At 44.1% G+C, this 16,418-nt stretch overlaps 1 protein-coding gene across 1 annotated transcript; it reads left to right on the top strand.

The window, feature by feature from the left end:
* On the top strand, positions 1 to 11,771 carry LOC120536514 (tripartite motif-containing protein 16-like). Its single transcript, XM_039764908.1, has 6 exons — positions 1 to 1,812; positions 5,957 to 6,052; positions 6,447 to 6,680; positions 7,831 to 7,990; positions 8,116 to 8,175; positions 9,748 to 11,771. Exons 1-6 carry the CDS (start codon positions 1,225 to 1,227, stop codon positions 10,287 to 10,289), a joined length of 1,680 nt encoding a protein of 559 aa, XP_039620842.1. The 5' UTR covers positions 1 to 1,224; the 3' UTR covers positions 10,290 to 11,771.
* Positions 11,772 to 16,418: the final 4,647 nt, after the last annotated feature.

The following is a 16,418-nucleotide window of genomic DNA, read 5'->3' as shown; positions in this document are numbered from 1 at the left end:
AAGAAGAAGAAGTAAAATGGCGACAACACCATAAGAGAAATCGTTTTGCGTGCTGCAATTTGCCAAGTGTGAGCCCATTGTTCAAGTGCAACTGGCCTGGAAGAGGTGGACAACAAGATCTTGCTCATCGTCTATGCCCCCCAGGTCTCCAGACCGTACCTCCTGTGATTTTTATCTATAGGGGTACATTAAAGAAAGTGTTTGTTCCACCTATGTCTGCTAATCTTCATGATTTGCAACATCGAACTGAGGAAGCTGTGAATTCAGTAACTAAGGACCCGTTGACTCGTGTGTGGCAAGAAATTGTCTACCGTTGTGATGTTTGTCGCGCTACACGTGATGCTCAAGTCGAGTGCCTGCAACCTCAAAGACCACAAGGAACAAACTTTGAACTTTCCTCTGTCCACTGATGTGCGGAATGTGTCATTGACTTATACAGTTTGTTTGAAATTTATGAAATCTGCTCTTTCATTTTGAATAGCCCTGTATTAGAAAAATAAACGTCAGACTTGAAGATGAATGACATATTTGAAAAGCGAAATTGACATTGGTGTTTGTGGAACACAGTGTGCGATAACTTCAACTTTGTAAATACCTCCGTTAATATTCATTGCATTGTGTTTGTATCATTTTATTATTATTATTATTACTTTTTCTTTCCTTTATCTTTATTGTCGTTCACATCTTTTCGATAACAATCATCGGTCCCAAAACGGCAATCGGCCAGTGAAGTTAAACGCTCCGCCGCACCTGAGTTTAGTTCTACAGCGCCATCTTGTGGAAGGAAATATTTTGCAACGAAGAAAAGTTTAAACGCCGCCAAGAATTTGTAAGGACTTAAAAAATATTTTTGAAAAGATGAAGAGTCAGCTGATTGTCGCTGTTCTACTCATTTTTTCTCAATTATTTCTCTGCTTCTCTTCTGTTCTTCTTTTTCTGTTACTTGATCTCTCGTATCCAGCGCCGCTGCTCGTAATTCGTCCTTTTGCAGATCGGTACGTATTTTTAATCACGAACCACACTGAAATAAAATAAAAAATAAAAATAAAACGCCAGTACAGCTACCGTATGAAAAAGCGGGCTTACATGCAGAATGCTTGTTTCTCTGTGCCCGCCACGTGGTTGCTAATTAAGCCCACTTGAGCCCCGCCCACCCGGAAGTGACAGGCGAGTCTTCACATTCGAATTTCAACTCCGAACTGGGAGTCGGGATCGCCGATCACGATGGCGGCACCTCCGCTGTCTCTGTCCGCTGATCGGTACTCGTGCTCGGTGTGTCTGGACGTCCTGAAGGAACCCGTCACCATCCCGTGTGGACACAACTACTGTATGCGCTGTATTAATAACTACTGGGACCAGTCAGATAAAGAGGGGACTTATAACTGTCCTCAGTGCCGAAGAACATTTAACGTGAGACCAGAGCTCAGCAAAAACGCAATGTTAAAGGATATCATAGAGAAATTAAAATCCATGGAAGTCGATGTCGACCCGCCTCAGTGTTCTGCCGGACCGGACGATGTCCCCTGTGATGTTTGTCCAGTTAGTAAACGGAGCGCCGTGAAGACCTGCATGACCTGCATGATCTCCTACTGCGAGACTCACCTGCAGCCACACAAGGAGCATGGAGCCTACAAAAGACACAAACTGGAGGAGCCGACTGGACACCTGGAGGGGAAACTCTGCTCCAAACACCAGAAAGTTGTGGAAATCTTCTGTAGGACCGACGAGACCTGCGTCTGCTTAATGTGTGCGGTGACCGAGCACAAGAGTCACGACACGGTGACACCTGAGGAGGAGAGAGCGGAGAGACAGGTGAGGTGATGGGGTCACGGAGAGTGGGTGTTTACTTTAGTCCAAAATGTCCAGATTCTCAGAAATTAACGAAAGAAAACACAAACACTGGGCAAAGACGGTCACGCAGTGATGGTCAGAGGTCCTGTCTCACAATTCTTCAAAAACCTGCTTTAGATGGTAGATCTGTGAGAGGTTTTTGTATTCTAAAGAGGTGGACATTTGGTTTTATTGGGTAACCACGAGTGTTTGTGTGCACCCCGTCTGAGGGAGAGTGGCATCCCACCCAGGACTGCCAGGACACCCTGAAAGACAGCCGTCTGATTGATTCCAAGGGTGCAACAGCCCAGTCGGGCATCACAACCCCTCTCCTGCTGCACCTGAAATGATGGCCGATGAAACAAAATTTGTGGCATCAGTCGGCGTGCCAGAATCGCACAGCTCAGCTTCAGTGGCTCAGCCATGAAGATAAAAGCAGCGAGCGGTCCGTCTGCTGGCAGTTTAGTCAGTTGGCTGTTTTCAAACACATGAGGTTGTTAAGTCAAGTAATGGAGGACCCCACAGTTCTCAGGCCCGTCTCCTCACATTCAGTCTTCACCATCGATAACCTCTGCTTACAGACATCACGCTTCTCTCTGACAGGTACAGTAGTCCAATTTGTCGCCCACGTCTGTGTGAGTTTTCTTCAGGCATTTTGTTTTGGTATTATAAAGATGTGGGCTTTTTTTATATTTTATTTTATGAAACTCAAAAAAACATTCCATACATGCAAGTGAAGTTTAATTAAAACAAGTCGACCCTCACCCATGACAAAGAGAGCCAGGTCAGCAGAGTAGCACTTGTCACAGACTCGGCCAAGAGCCATAGCAGGATTTGTGCAGCCACCCGTATGTAATAAACTGACACTCTGAGGTGTACAGAACTGAGGGGAAAGGTGGCGGCTTTTAAAGGCCAGTATAGGAAGTCACCTCAAAAGGGGTCTGAGCCGAAAGGAAGGAAGGGTCTTCATCCATAGGCTCGGACCTGAAGTGATGTCAGAGGGGCCAGAGCCGGAATTGATGTCCTCGGGGCCAAGCGGAATTTCCTGTGAATGGTCTGCAGAAAGACGAGAAAAAGAGTCGGTGCACTCGGCTACCTCCCGGCATCCAAGCCCTTTAGCTGCCTTCAGGGTGCACGTGAGTGACACACTTTAATAATAATAAAAATATGTAAAGAAATAAATAAAGATAGATAGAATAGAAAAAGAAGGGAGAGAATCCACTTCCTCAATTTAATCTAAAAGATGTGGGCATTTGATTCATTGGGTAACCACAAGTGTTTGTGTGCGCCCATCCTGTAGTAAAATGGCATCCTGTCCACGATTGGTAGTTTAGGCAAATTCGGCCGAGGCGGTCAAATAGGGCAGCCCAGTCTGGGAAGGACGTCATTTTTGTGATCATCACAGACACAACACCAGGGGCTACCCACCCAGTTGCTATTAGATGTCCACACTCGAAACACCACATGGGTGGTACCCGCCATACCCCCTCCCCGGCATTGCTGTTTGATCCAATTTACGACAATCTGTGAGCTCGAAACACCAAGGACACCCATCAGTTTTCAAAGTTAATGTTCATATTCTTGAATACTCGACACGCCAACGGGGGGGCCGACCCCTCCTCTCCATTTGATAAGTGTCTGTATATCGTCACACTCGACACACTAAGCGGACCCACCAGTATTCAGATGTTATATACATTGGCGCACATGCGCGTCTGACAGCACAGTTCTGTTTGCTAGTCTGTTCAGTTTCTGACGTGACAGAAATTCTTCTGATCATACGACAGCCCAATCGGGCACCACAAGCCCCCCTTACTGCACATGCAATGACAACAACATTTATTTCTGGCGCACATTTTCATACAAATAATGAGCTCAAAGTGCTTTACATGATGAAGAAAGAGTAAGTAAGAATTAAAATAAGACAACACTAATTAACATACAATAAGAATAAGGTCCGATGGCCAGGGAGGACAGAAAAGACAAAAAAAAACTCCAGACGGCTGGAGAGAAAAAATAAAATCTGCAGGGGGTCCGAGGCCATGAGACCACCCAGCCCCCTCTGGGCATTCTACCTAACATAAGTGATCAGTCCTCGTTGTATTCGGAGTTTTTATGGAAGGACTTGATGACGACGGTCACATGGACTTCTGACCTTTAATCCATCAATGGAGGAACATCACGGTGCGTTGATCAGGTGGTGGTGGCGCAGAAAACCGAACAGTAGAAGAACAGTAGAAAGAGTTGGGGGTTAGTGTGGATTTTGGAGCCACCATGAATAGGAATGATAATTAATTGAATATACAGAGCATCAGGATTAAACTAAAATGAAGTTATGGGAAAGCCATGACGGCTGATGAAGCTGAAATTCAGGCTCACTCTGTAGTACTGGGGTGTTGTACTATGTTAGCCATTATGGATGTAGTGAGAAGTCGAGCAAAATGACCCCTTTTATTGGCTAACTAAAGAGGGTACAACAACAACAACATTTATTTCTATAGCACATTTTCATACAAACAGTGGCTCAAAGTGGTTTACATAATAAAGAAAACACAATAAAAAAAACAAAATAAGTCAACATTAATTAACATCGAATAAGAGTAAGGTCCAATGGCCAGGAGGGACAGAAAAAACAAAAAAACTCCAGACGGCTGGAGAAAAAATAAAATCTGCAGGGGGTCCAGACCATGAGACCCCCCAGTCCCCTCTGGGCATTCTACCTAACATCAATGAAACAGTCCTCTTTGGATTTAGGGTTCTCATGGAAGGACTTGAGGATGATGATGGTCACAAAGACTTCTGCCTTTTAATCCATCCATTAATGTTGGAGCATCATGAAGCTTTGAGTAGGTAGAGGTGGTGCAGGCCACCACCACAAAGAAACCAGAAAAAGAGAGTAGGGGTCAGTACGGATTTTAGAGCCACCATGAATAGTTATTATGATGAATTGAACATACAGAGTATCAGGATTAAGTTAAAATGAAGTTATAAAAAGGCCATGTTACAGTAATGTGTTTTCAGCCGTGTTTTAAACTGCTCTACTGTATCAGCCTGGTGAATTCCTATTGGCAGGCTATTCCAGATTTTAGGTGCATAACAGCAGAAGGCCGCCTGCCCGCCTCACCACTTCTTTTAAGTTTTGTTCTTGGAATTCTAAGGAGACATGTCTTTCTTCAGGCAAGATGTAAGCTAGATGATTACTAGAAGATTACAATTTTCCTGAAGAAAGGGCCTGAGTCGCCTCGAAAGCCTGCATATTGTAATCTTTTTAGTTAGTCAATAAAAGGAGTCATTTTGCTTGACTTTTCACTACAGGCTGACTCAGGAAATAAGCCGGCGACTGCAAACCGGACTTAAGATTGTGCCAACATTGTACATTATCTGCCCAGATTTAGGGGCCCAGCCAATAAGAAGAAGCAGGGGCCTCACATGCTCTGATTTTAGCCAGTTTGGTGTCAGTAAATGCTGCAGATTAATGGTGGATCGTACAGAGCTCAGCCGTCTCAATCATCAGTGACCTCCGCTTACTGACATCTCAGTTCTGTCCCACAGGCGGCTGTTAACGTGGAAACAAAAAGATGGAGCTTATTGGATTGAGGACTCAACAAAAGTCAGGCTCGTTTACTTTTATTTTTAAGTTGGGTAGGAAGCCTCTGAATTCCTAAGGCTACAACCACACTACATGTACTTCATTTTCATTTGAAAACTGCCTTTCGTTTAAATAAAAACCAACTCCATCCACACTTGTGCTTTCACATCATTTATGAAAACATCTCCATCTACACAAAAACGACCAAACCGCCTGCACTGGGCATTGTGGGAAAAATACTTGAAAGGATGGTAAGGCTGCCGGCCAGGGGATTTATTACAGAACTGTAGCAAGCGTTAAATTATTTGACTTTTGCACGCATATGCAGCACTCGAGGTGTACAAAACGTGATTTAGATGCCTACAGGTAAGCAGCACAGCAAGCGCCGTGGAAAGCCCATTCAGCTCCAAGATGCCCAGCTGAGGTCCTCTCGCTCCTCTTTCCTTCTTCATTCCTCTTCTATCCTTTCCATCTTTTATTTATGCTGGGCTCCATCTCATCGATTTGTGTTCATTCCTTCATTTTGGCTCCTCACAGACTCGGCTGGAAAACACAAAGGCCGAAATGAAAAGTCAAATGGAGGAAAAGGAGAAGAAAGTGGAGGAGATCAAGAAGACGGTGGTGAGGATTCAGGTGAGTCTCGTGTGCTGCTCTTATGACACGATGAAGCTGAGCGACGGGCAAGAATTGTACAATGAGGGGGGCTAAGAGGTTTTTAGTATATCTCTGTGCCTTTATTAAATTAAAAAGTTAGAACCTTTGACTAAAACTCCCAACATGCACAGTAAAAGTGCAGGCGTTTAAAGCAGAACATCAGCACTTTGAGAAACGTAACCCGGCATATCAAGGCAAACCTGCTCCTTGTGCTTTGCTGTCTGCTCATCAAGTCCAAACTGACTGCTGGCAGCTCTCCCTCTTCACGTTTCCTCTTTGCGATTCCTCTGCGTTTATGCTGACAGCAGTCCTCAGTGTCTCCATGTTCTGAAGCATGTGGGCCTCAAACTGATTTCTGTCATCTCGTTATCAGCGCTCTGCTGAGAAGGAAGTGCAGGAACACGAGAAGACCTTCAGGGCTGTGCTTGAGTCCATTGAGAGGCTGAGGTCAGAGGTCACTGAGGTCATTAGAGAGTACGAGAGGAGGGAAGTGAGGAAGGCCGAAGAGCTCATCGAGAGACTGGAGAAGGAGATCGAGGCGCTGAAGATGAGGGACGCTGAGCTGGCCGAGCTCTCACAGACAGACGACCACATCCACTTTTTAAAGGTGAGAGGAGCGACCTAAAGTAGGAGTCCTCAACTCCAGTCCTGGAGGGCCGCAGTGGCTGCAGGTTTTCATTCTCACCCATTTCTTAATTAGTGTCCTGTTTTTGCTGCTAATTAAATTCTTTTGAATTAATTTTAATTGACTTGCTTTTTAAGAAACGTTTCCCTGAGTTTCTTCCTCTTTATTTCTTCATTTCTTTCCTTAAATGGCACCCAAACAGAAATGAAGTGAGAAGTGAGGGAGCCAACAGAAGACCAACTAAGTCAGGTCCTCAAACTCCAACCACTTTCACTCCAACCCGTTGCTTAATTAGACGCCGATTCTTGTTGTTAATTAAACCCGTTCTTTAATTCTATGGCTTGTTGCTGCTCTCATTGTGCAATAGCAGACATTTCTGCAACGGTTGATTTCCTCTTTTCTAAGAGCTCTGGGGACCTGAGCAGATCAGCAGTCCTGAGACCTTCATCTTTCTTTCTTTTCAGATATTGTGTGATGGTTACAGTTTGCTGGTTATATTTTGGTTCATTTTGTATCTCACTAGCAACACGGTGGCACAGTGTTAGCGGTGCTGCCTCGCAGTTAGGAGACCTGTCTGGGTTCGCTTCCCGGGTCCTCCCTGCGTGGAGTTTGCATGTTCTTCCCAAGTCTGTGTGGATTTCCTCCCACAGTCCAAAGACATGCAGGTTAGGTGCATTGGCGATCCTAAATTGTCCCTAGTGTGTGTGTGTATATATGTGCCCTGTGGTGGGCTGGCGCCCTGCCCGAGTTTTGTTTCCTGCCTTGCGCCCTGTGTTGGCTGGGATTGGCTCCAGCAGACCCCCGTGACCCTGTAGGTAGGATATAGCGGTTTGGATAATGGATGGATGGATGGATCGATGTATCTCACTATTGTGTGGGAAGCTAATTATGAAAAAAAAACAAGGTTTCCGAGTCTTCAAGAGCAAGTCAATTGCAATGAATTCAAAAGACGTTAATTAGCAGCAAAAACAGGTCACTAATTAAGAAAAGGGTGAGAATGAAAACCTGCAGCCACTGCGGCCCTCCAGGACCAGACTTGGGGACCCCTGATCTAAAGGACACCGGCAGGCCTGTTTGACACAAAACCATTCTTGGCTCTTATGTTTGTCTTCTTTCTCCTTTCCTGTTGTAGAAGTCTCTGTCTTTCTGTGACCCTCCTAGAGAGGAAGAAGGATCTGACATCACCATCAACAGAGATTTTCTTCCAAAGACTCTGAGGACACGAATGTCCGACCTGAGGAAAAGTCTGGAGGAAGCCAGTGATTGGGAGTTAGTGAAGACCAGTGAGACCGGTGGGTTGGATGTCCTCATGACACCTCCTCATTGAACCCAGCTGAGACCTTAAGGTGGGAGATAAGCTGTCTGACTTGCCACGAGTACTTGAGGCTCACATTCTACTTTCCATTTCCTTTTTCAGGAGCTGATGGTTCAAGTCACATCCTGCAGAATCTGAGATGTAGAAATCACCTTTTAAAGTGTAAGTCTTGTTCTTTTGTTTTTGAGTTTCAGTTATTAAAGTAGAAGGTTTTTCGTGATTTAGTACACCAGGAAAAGGCCCAGCAGTGTAGCAGCATCAAGAAGGCCAAATGTGTTCACAGGGCACCAGTGAAAGTGGCAAGGTGTTGCTTTTGTTTTTGCCGTGAGGTCAAGAGGATGAACCAGGAGAGAAACGGGAGTCAAAGCAAAGCAAAAATTATAACTGAAAAGACAAGAATTGTAAGTGAAAAAACCCAAAATGGAGTTGTCACTCATAGTCAGAAGCGGTTGGGGGGACACTCGCTATAGAAAGGCGCTATAGAGATTTAAACGCCATTTTTATTTTTTGTAATTTAGGCTCCTCAGTCCTTCACGTGTCTATTGGTTTGTATGGATTAGTATGCCATTAACTCTTTCAGGGCAGATGTTGACTTTTGTGAAAAGGAGGGGATGACGGTGGTAATCGGCTGTAAACGGTGACAAAACCCTCCGTTATGTTTTAGTTGGACTCTAATATTATTGCTTTGACCGAGATTCCCTGCACTTGTGTAAGTAGCGAGGAGCATACAGTGGCAAAAATAGCATTGGCATCTGGCAAGAGATTGAAGTGAATGCATAAAGCAAAATACTCTGTAAGTGACATTTTGTATAGTGTCACTAAAATGGACTCTGGCTTTGTCGAACTCCGATTTTCATACAAGTGATTGAAAACGAATGTGAGGTACCAGGTTTGTGTAGGTGACGTGCCTATGGAAATGTTTGCCTGGGAGGACAGCCACTTACAAGGACACGAGGTACAAACCAGATTTTGATACGCTGCTGCCACCCCCACCACACGTAAACAGCCTGGCAGCCAGCCTGCCGTGCATTCCTGGTGCACTGGCAGCCATGGCAAGCAGCGACAAACATTTTAAGTTGATTTCTGTGTGAAACCTTGCTTTGTGTGCGTTTGAGAAAACTGCATTTTTTGTGAAAAAAAATATTCAGCCCTCAAAGAGTTAATCTTTAAGTATTTCTTCTGGCAATTTTGAAAGTCACATGAATGATTGTTCCTTTGACTTTATTTTTGGTCATTATCTGTGAAATTCTCCCTCCGCTTCCTCCTTGACCCTTTGTGCCTCTCTTGCTCTCCACATAATTCATGGCCCTTGCTCCCACTTCTCAGCTCTTTCCTTATAACCCCAGGCTCACTGTTTTTGATTTTTGTCCTGTTTTGGTTCTTCATGCCAGTTGGTCACAGTCTTCACAGTCCACTCCATCTGTTCTGCACCCTCACCACATGTGGACTGAAGGACTGACTCACAGACAGTGGACCAAAGTAAAGATGGAGGTGCTGCTATCTGCTCGTCCACATGAGCACTGCACCTCTGACTCATCATTTAATTTTACTCATTTCTGATGTTTGATTCCAAATTGACTCGTCACTGCAGTCATGTGACATTCGAGGGTTCATGAAGGTCTCAAGTGCCTTTTATTGTGTTTGATGTTCCGTTCCCCTCACTTCAAGTCTCATGCCTCACAATATCTGCAGCAGATTTCTTCACTTGTTTTCTTATTTTTTCTCTCCATTCAGACTCCCGTCCGCTCACCCTGGACCGCAACACGGCACACAGACTCCTCCGCCTGTCTGAAGACAACAGGAAGGTGACATGTGAGGTGACGGAGAGCCCGTATCCTGATCACCCTGATAGATTTGACCATTGGTGCCAAGTTCTGTGCACAGAGGCGTTGAGTGGGACACGCTGCTACTGGGAGGTCAAGTGCAGTGCAGGCAAGACAGGAGTTGGGGTCGCATGTAAAGGAATTGACAGGAAAGGAGATTGTAACAAGAGCCGCTTGGGGTGTAATGACAAATCCTGGATTTTGTGCTGCCGTGATTCCGTTTACTCTTTCTGGTATAACAACATATATACTAAAATTAGCGCCCCCTGCAGTCACACAATAGGCGTCTATCTGGACTATCCCGGTGGCTCTCTGTCCTTTTATGGAATCTCAGACACAATGAACCTCCTGCACAGGTTTGAGACCACCTTTGATGAGCCACTCTATCCATCGTTTGAAGCGGTACCGGACTCTAGTGTGACAATCTGCTCTGTCAAGCCATCTGACCATTAAGCAGCGTCATCTTCAGGTCACCTCGCATTTCTGGCACACAGGCTATCTTGTAACTTTGAAGACGAGGACAATTCCAGATGTCATGGTGGAGTTCATTTGTCATTTCCTACTTGGTACCTGACTCTCACACATACAGTACACGAACACATTGGATTTTCTCCTACCAAGGTGACGCTTCATAGCCATGTTTGGCAAAGCCACCATCCTTCAACGTGAATATCATCAGCAATTAAAACGAAGAGAATGGACAACGGGCAGCTACGTTCCATTCATGGATCATCAAACTGAAAGCCCCACCCCATTTGGAGACCCGCTCTTCACCCCCAGTTTGTGTTCAGTACTCTCGATGACCACAAGGTGTCAAAACTTAATAGTGTAAAATTAAAACTCTGCCCAGGCTGTGGGGACAGATGTGACATGAGAGTCGAGTCCTTGTCATTTGCAATTTTGTTTTTAATTTCATTTCGGGTGTAAACATTAATGAGTGAGTGTAAGTAGAGGTCAGGATTGTCTGAGCCACTGTCTCGGCTTGTTTTATTGCATGGCGGTCAGCCCTCTTGTCTTGGTCAGGGTCATTGTGTAGTCTCCGTGTAGTCTCGGCGTTCATTTGTTTTACTGAGTCTTTCATTGTGCCCCCCCAAGTCTCACAAACCTTAGTTTTAGATTCTCTCCCTAAAGTGGCACAATGGCTATTGTGTGAGTGCAGCCCCAAACCCAACCCCTTCAAGGTCAATTGTTAATCTGAGACACCGAGGCTCCCACTATTGTGTACTTATGTATTAAATATGGGACTTGAAAAGTGAGTTTCTAATACAACAAGCCCAGATGTTATCTGTTCTTCCATGTCTCTCTTATTGTATTGCCCTCTTTAATCGAGTTTGAACTTGTGAAGATCGGCGTTGTAGCCAAAGAGATAATAAAGTAGAAGATGACTTTCCTCAATTTCATACTGTACTGTGTAAATGAAACAATCCTTAAGATGAGGTCAACTTTTTAGTAACTGTAACCCTAATATCAGCATATCTTTCATAACTGAGGAATGCAGTAGAAGTGTGTGTGTGTGCGTGTGAGCAAATCCTTAGGGACACACACTCCTCATACTGCAGGTCGGTCCTCATTTTTGCTGTCCAAACACCCTCAGTTCTTCATGCCATGGGTTCCCCAAGATTCTTATCCACTTTGACATGATGTCACCACACAGTTTCTGCCGATTTGTCACCTGCACATTCACGCTGCGTCCTACCGCTTCCCAAACATGGAGACTGAGAAGGCCACGGAAGAACCCTAAACTCCTCGTCGTGTTTAATGAAAGCAGTTTGCTGTGTGAAATTATGTATTTTGATGCTGGAGGTTGTATTGAGAATTTAGATTTAAGGATCTTATTGTTAGTTTTGGAGTCATGTCAGTCATTCATTGTCCAACCTGCTATATCCTAACACTGGGTCATGAGGGTCTGCTGGAGCCAATCCCAGCCAGCACAGGGTGCAAGGCAGGAACAAATCCCGGGCAGAGTGCCAGCCCACCGCAGGACACACCTACGCACACTGGGGACAATTTAGGATCGCCAATGCACCTAACCTGCATGTCTTTGGACTGTGGGAGGAAACCCACGCAGACACAGGGAGAACATGCAAACCCGGGTCTCCTTACTGCGAGGCAGCAGCCCTACCACTGTGAACTATAAAAGCTTTGTTTAAGAACCCACTCAAAGCATCAGGATGCACCAACATTGATGGACTGAAAGCCAGAAGTCTACGTGACCATCATCATCAGGTCCTTCCATGAAAACCCTAAATACAAAGAGGACTGTTTGACTTACGTTAGGTAGATTGTGAGAGGGGACTGGGCGGTCTCGTGGTCTGGAACCCCTACAGATTTTATTTTTTTTCTCCAGCTTTTAGAGTTTTTTTTTTTGTTTTTTCTGTCCACCCTGGCCATCGGACCTTACTCTTATTCTGTGTTAATTAATGTTGACTTATGTTTATTTTTTATTGTGTCTTCTATTTTTCTATTCATTTTGTAAAGCACTTTGAGCTACATTTTTTTTTTTTGTATGAATATGTGCTATATAAATAAATGTTGATTGACTGATTGAACCTTGAAATGTCACCCTCCGTTTGTAGCTATAAAGGCCCTCGCTCTTTGCTCATAGACAATCCCGTCTGTCTCTTCAGTTGTCACGTTTTAAAGTTCAGTGAGTCGAGGATGTTATGAACTTGAGAGAACTGAAACAGATCTTTGTTTAGGAAATGGAAGAATGAAGACTTTAAGAGGACTAAATAGGCGTTCACATTAGTTACTGCATATATTTTAAATGCCATTCGAGTCTACATTTCAATGCTTCCTCGTGAATCAACATACGAGGGCCGTGCAAATTGTTTCCGCACTTTTATATTTTCGTTGGAAACGGTGAAGGCGGGAGGAGGAGGAGTAAATGGGCATTAAAAAGTTGATACGACGCTGGGAAATGGCATCGCAAACGAAGGTGACGATGGAGAAAAGTGATGCCAATTGTTAGTTTAAAAGTGCGGAAACTTTTTGAACGTCTCTCGTAATAATTGATCAAGTTACAACACAATGCATTCAAGTCGCTGGTTTTAATCTACTGTATGTACGAGTTCATTGTTGAAGGTTTGTATTTCTTTCTTACTTCCAAGCGGGCAGGACGCTCTGTGCTTGTCTCCTCAAGGCCGTCCGTAGCTCAGCTCTTATCAGTGACGCTGCGCCCTCGTTTACCGGCACGGCCGCCTAGGATTTTAGCCTTGAGGATTGCTGGTACAACAAGAAGTTCTTAATCGAGCGGTTCACCTTTCACATGTGGCTCCTCCTGATTCTGATTCAATGGTGAGAACTGATGAACTGGAAGGCCGCCAGTTTGGATTATCTCAGGATCAGCAATGTGTGGAATGTGAGCCAAGTGAAGGACGATTTGGTGATGGTCACCTCCGGGCCAGGCAAGCAGCAAGTGCGACCTTCAAGTCAAAATGAGTTTTATGAAAAGATTTAGGATTATTAGGGGAAAGTCCACAAGGCAAGGGAAGTGTTGTGAAAAAAAAGGTACAGAACGAGGTTCCTGTTATGAGATAACATGGAAGGCGGATGATGAGAGAAAATTACGAAGCGGGGATGTTTTGTGATTAGAACCGAAATAAATATGAGCCATGCCGGACTACACTGAGCCGAGACAGCCTTTCTATGCTTTGTAACAAAATCTGTTCTGTCTGCCTGCCCAGATTCTCCATACAGTAGGCCGGTGGTTCTCAAACTGTGGCGCGAGCCCCCCTAGGGGGGCGCGAAATAACGAAAAGGAGGGGCGAAGATGTGAAAAAAAGAAAACAAGAATCGAAAATATGAAAAATACGTCTCTTGAAAACAAAACAAATTAACTTAAACTATATTCTGATACTAGAAAAATAAATAGAGAGTTAGATAAATGTCCATAAAAGTTAAGTAGGTATAATAAAATATGCATCTATGATATATCATTAATTTAAAAAGAACAAATAGGTATTTCAAAAAAACCTTAGGGGGCGCGATTAAAACTGTTATGAAAACTCGGGTCGCAAATACGTAAAGGCTGAGAAACATTGCAGTAGCCATTAGAAGTTGGCTGGGCTGTGAAAGGATACACGTGGTCAGCGACAACACTCAGATAGGTCGTGCCATTCAAATGATGATTGGGCCCACAGTGTGCCACACCACTACGTCAACAGCTCCAGCATGGACTGCTGGCACAAAGTAGATTGGGTGCGCATGGATTCATGCTGTTGGTGCCCTGCATGCCATCCATCTGTGTACCTCGGCAGAAATCGAAAAGCAAAACTGCCATAAACCAAATGTGTTTACTCGGGTCGTCATGTGTATTGTACTAAATGTGTTTGGGGATCAGAAACAATTTAAAGTGGATACAGCAAAAACAGAGGAAAGTGATGATGGGGCAAAGACGTTTTCTCAGCACTGCAAATAAATTCTATTTTGCATTAGGGATTCTCACGCTTTTTCGTATATACGGTGCCCGCATGGTTCCTTTTCAAGTATGGCGAATTGAAGACACACACACACACACACACACACACACGGCAGCGCATTCTCCACACTGGAGCTGAGCCTTCACTTTACCGTCTCGCCGCGACACGGGGCTGCCGATGTGCTCTGGTGTCTCGTTTTGTTCTTCGGCTGCTGACGGTTAGTTTCAGGTGTCAACAGGCAGGGTGCCAGGCCAAGAGGGCAGCATGGCACAAATGTGACTGTATAGTTGCAGTAAATTGCTGCATGGCTACTAATTGCATTACTTTCACAGTTTTTTTTACTGTATCATATTACTGTGTGTTACAACACAATGGTGGGACTTCACAACATTAATGTGATGCGGCAGGACGCTGCTGTTGAATTTCAGGAATGCCCCGAATTATGACATGTTACCTGTAGCAGTACTGTAACTCAGCAGCATTAACTACAGCGATTTTAGTTCAATGCCCCTGTAAGAAAAAAAAAAGTTTGCCAGTCATCTGCAAGTTTGTATTTCACGCAGCGCAATGGGGTCACCAATAACTGCTGCTGCTAAGGGGTCGTTCATTGTGCAAACATCTGCAAATGTAAAATTCTGTGCCACCGTAACTTTACAGCAATACCGGGTGTCCCAAAAAACGCATACACACCTTCCTCTGATCTCGTAGAAAATGGCGAGTGGCTCATGAGACGGGCATTTTAAAATTAAGCATCCATTGCATTTTGAAAATAGATAGATAGATAGATAGATAGATAGATAGATAGATAGATAGACGTGAAAGGCACTATATGATAGATAGATAGATAGATAGATAGATAGATAGATAGATAGATAGATAGATAGAAAGGCACTATATGATAGATAGATAGATAGATAGAGTGAAAGGCACTATATGATAGATAGATAGATAGATAGATAGATAGAGTGAAAGGCACTATATGATAGATAGATAGATAGATAGATAGATAGATAGATAGATAGATAGATATACAGGGTGGAGTGGGTGGAGAAGAGTGTCAGGAGTGATTGGTGACAGACGGGTATCAGCAAGAGTGAAAGGGAAGGTCTACTGGACAGTATTGAGACCAGTTATGTTATATTGGTTGGTGATGGTGGCACAGGAGACAGAGCTGGAGGTGGCAGAGTTAAAGATGGTAAGATTGGCATTGAGTGTGACGAGGATGGACAGGATTAGAAATGAGGACATTAGAGGTTCAGCTCAGGTGGGACAGTTGGGAGACAAAGTCAGAGAGGCGAGATTTCGTTGGTTTGGAGACGTGCAGAGGAGAGGTGCTGGGTATATTGGGAGAAGAGTGCTAAGGATAGAGCTGCCAGGGAAGAGGAGAAGAAGAAGGCCTAAGAGAAGGTTTATGAATGTGGTGAGAGAGGACATGCAGGTGACAGGGGTGACAGAGCAAGATGATGAGGACAGAAGGATATGGAAGAAGATGATCTTCTGTGGCGACCGCTAATAGGAGCAGCCAAAAGAAGAAGAAGAAAATAAGTAGATTGGTTGACAGATGTGAAAGGCACTATATAATAGATAGATAGATATGAAAGGCACTATATAGTAGATTGACAGGTAGAACTTTATTTGTCCCTATAAACTGGCTTTTTAGAGAAGCTCTTTAAATAAATAAAATAGAATTATTTGTAAATATCCTGCACATTGAAACAATTAAATTAGACTGACAGCTACAATGATGCTTACATACTGTATAAGTTTGCATGCATTCATCTATTTAAAATCATTGTTTTAATCATTTATTGTATTACAGCGTTTTGACTGTGAAAATACAGTTCATGTTTTGTTTTTTCCCCATCAAGTTGAGTTTTTTCCACCCCACTATTTGGTCACTTATTGCTGGTGTTTGTGGTTCTCCGTGTGAATGCAGACTTTGTAATATTCGTAATATTAAACAAGTGACCGTCAGTGTCCCTGTAGTTAGGATTAACTGTCATCTTAGCACAAGTAGAAGAGACGGAATACGACTGCGCACAAACTGAGAGTGTCCCACAATGCAATGCAGTCCAGCTAGAACTCTACAGTCGCTTGCTGTTTTATGACAGATGACGGCTTAGCCTGCTGTGATTACCCGATGCTGCCGTGTTTTATTGTG

The sequence above is a fragment of the Polypterus senegalus genome, chromosome 10, assembly GCF_016835505.1.
Source record: "Polypterus senegalus isolate Bchr_013 chromosome 10, ASM1683550v1, whole genome shotgun sequence".
In the NCBI taxonomy this organism is placed as follows: domain Eukaryota; kingdom Metazoa; phylum Chordata; class Cladistia; order Polypteriformes; family Polypteridae; genus Polypterus; species Polypterus senegalus.
This window is presented reverse-complemented; position numbering and strand designations above follow the sequence as displayed.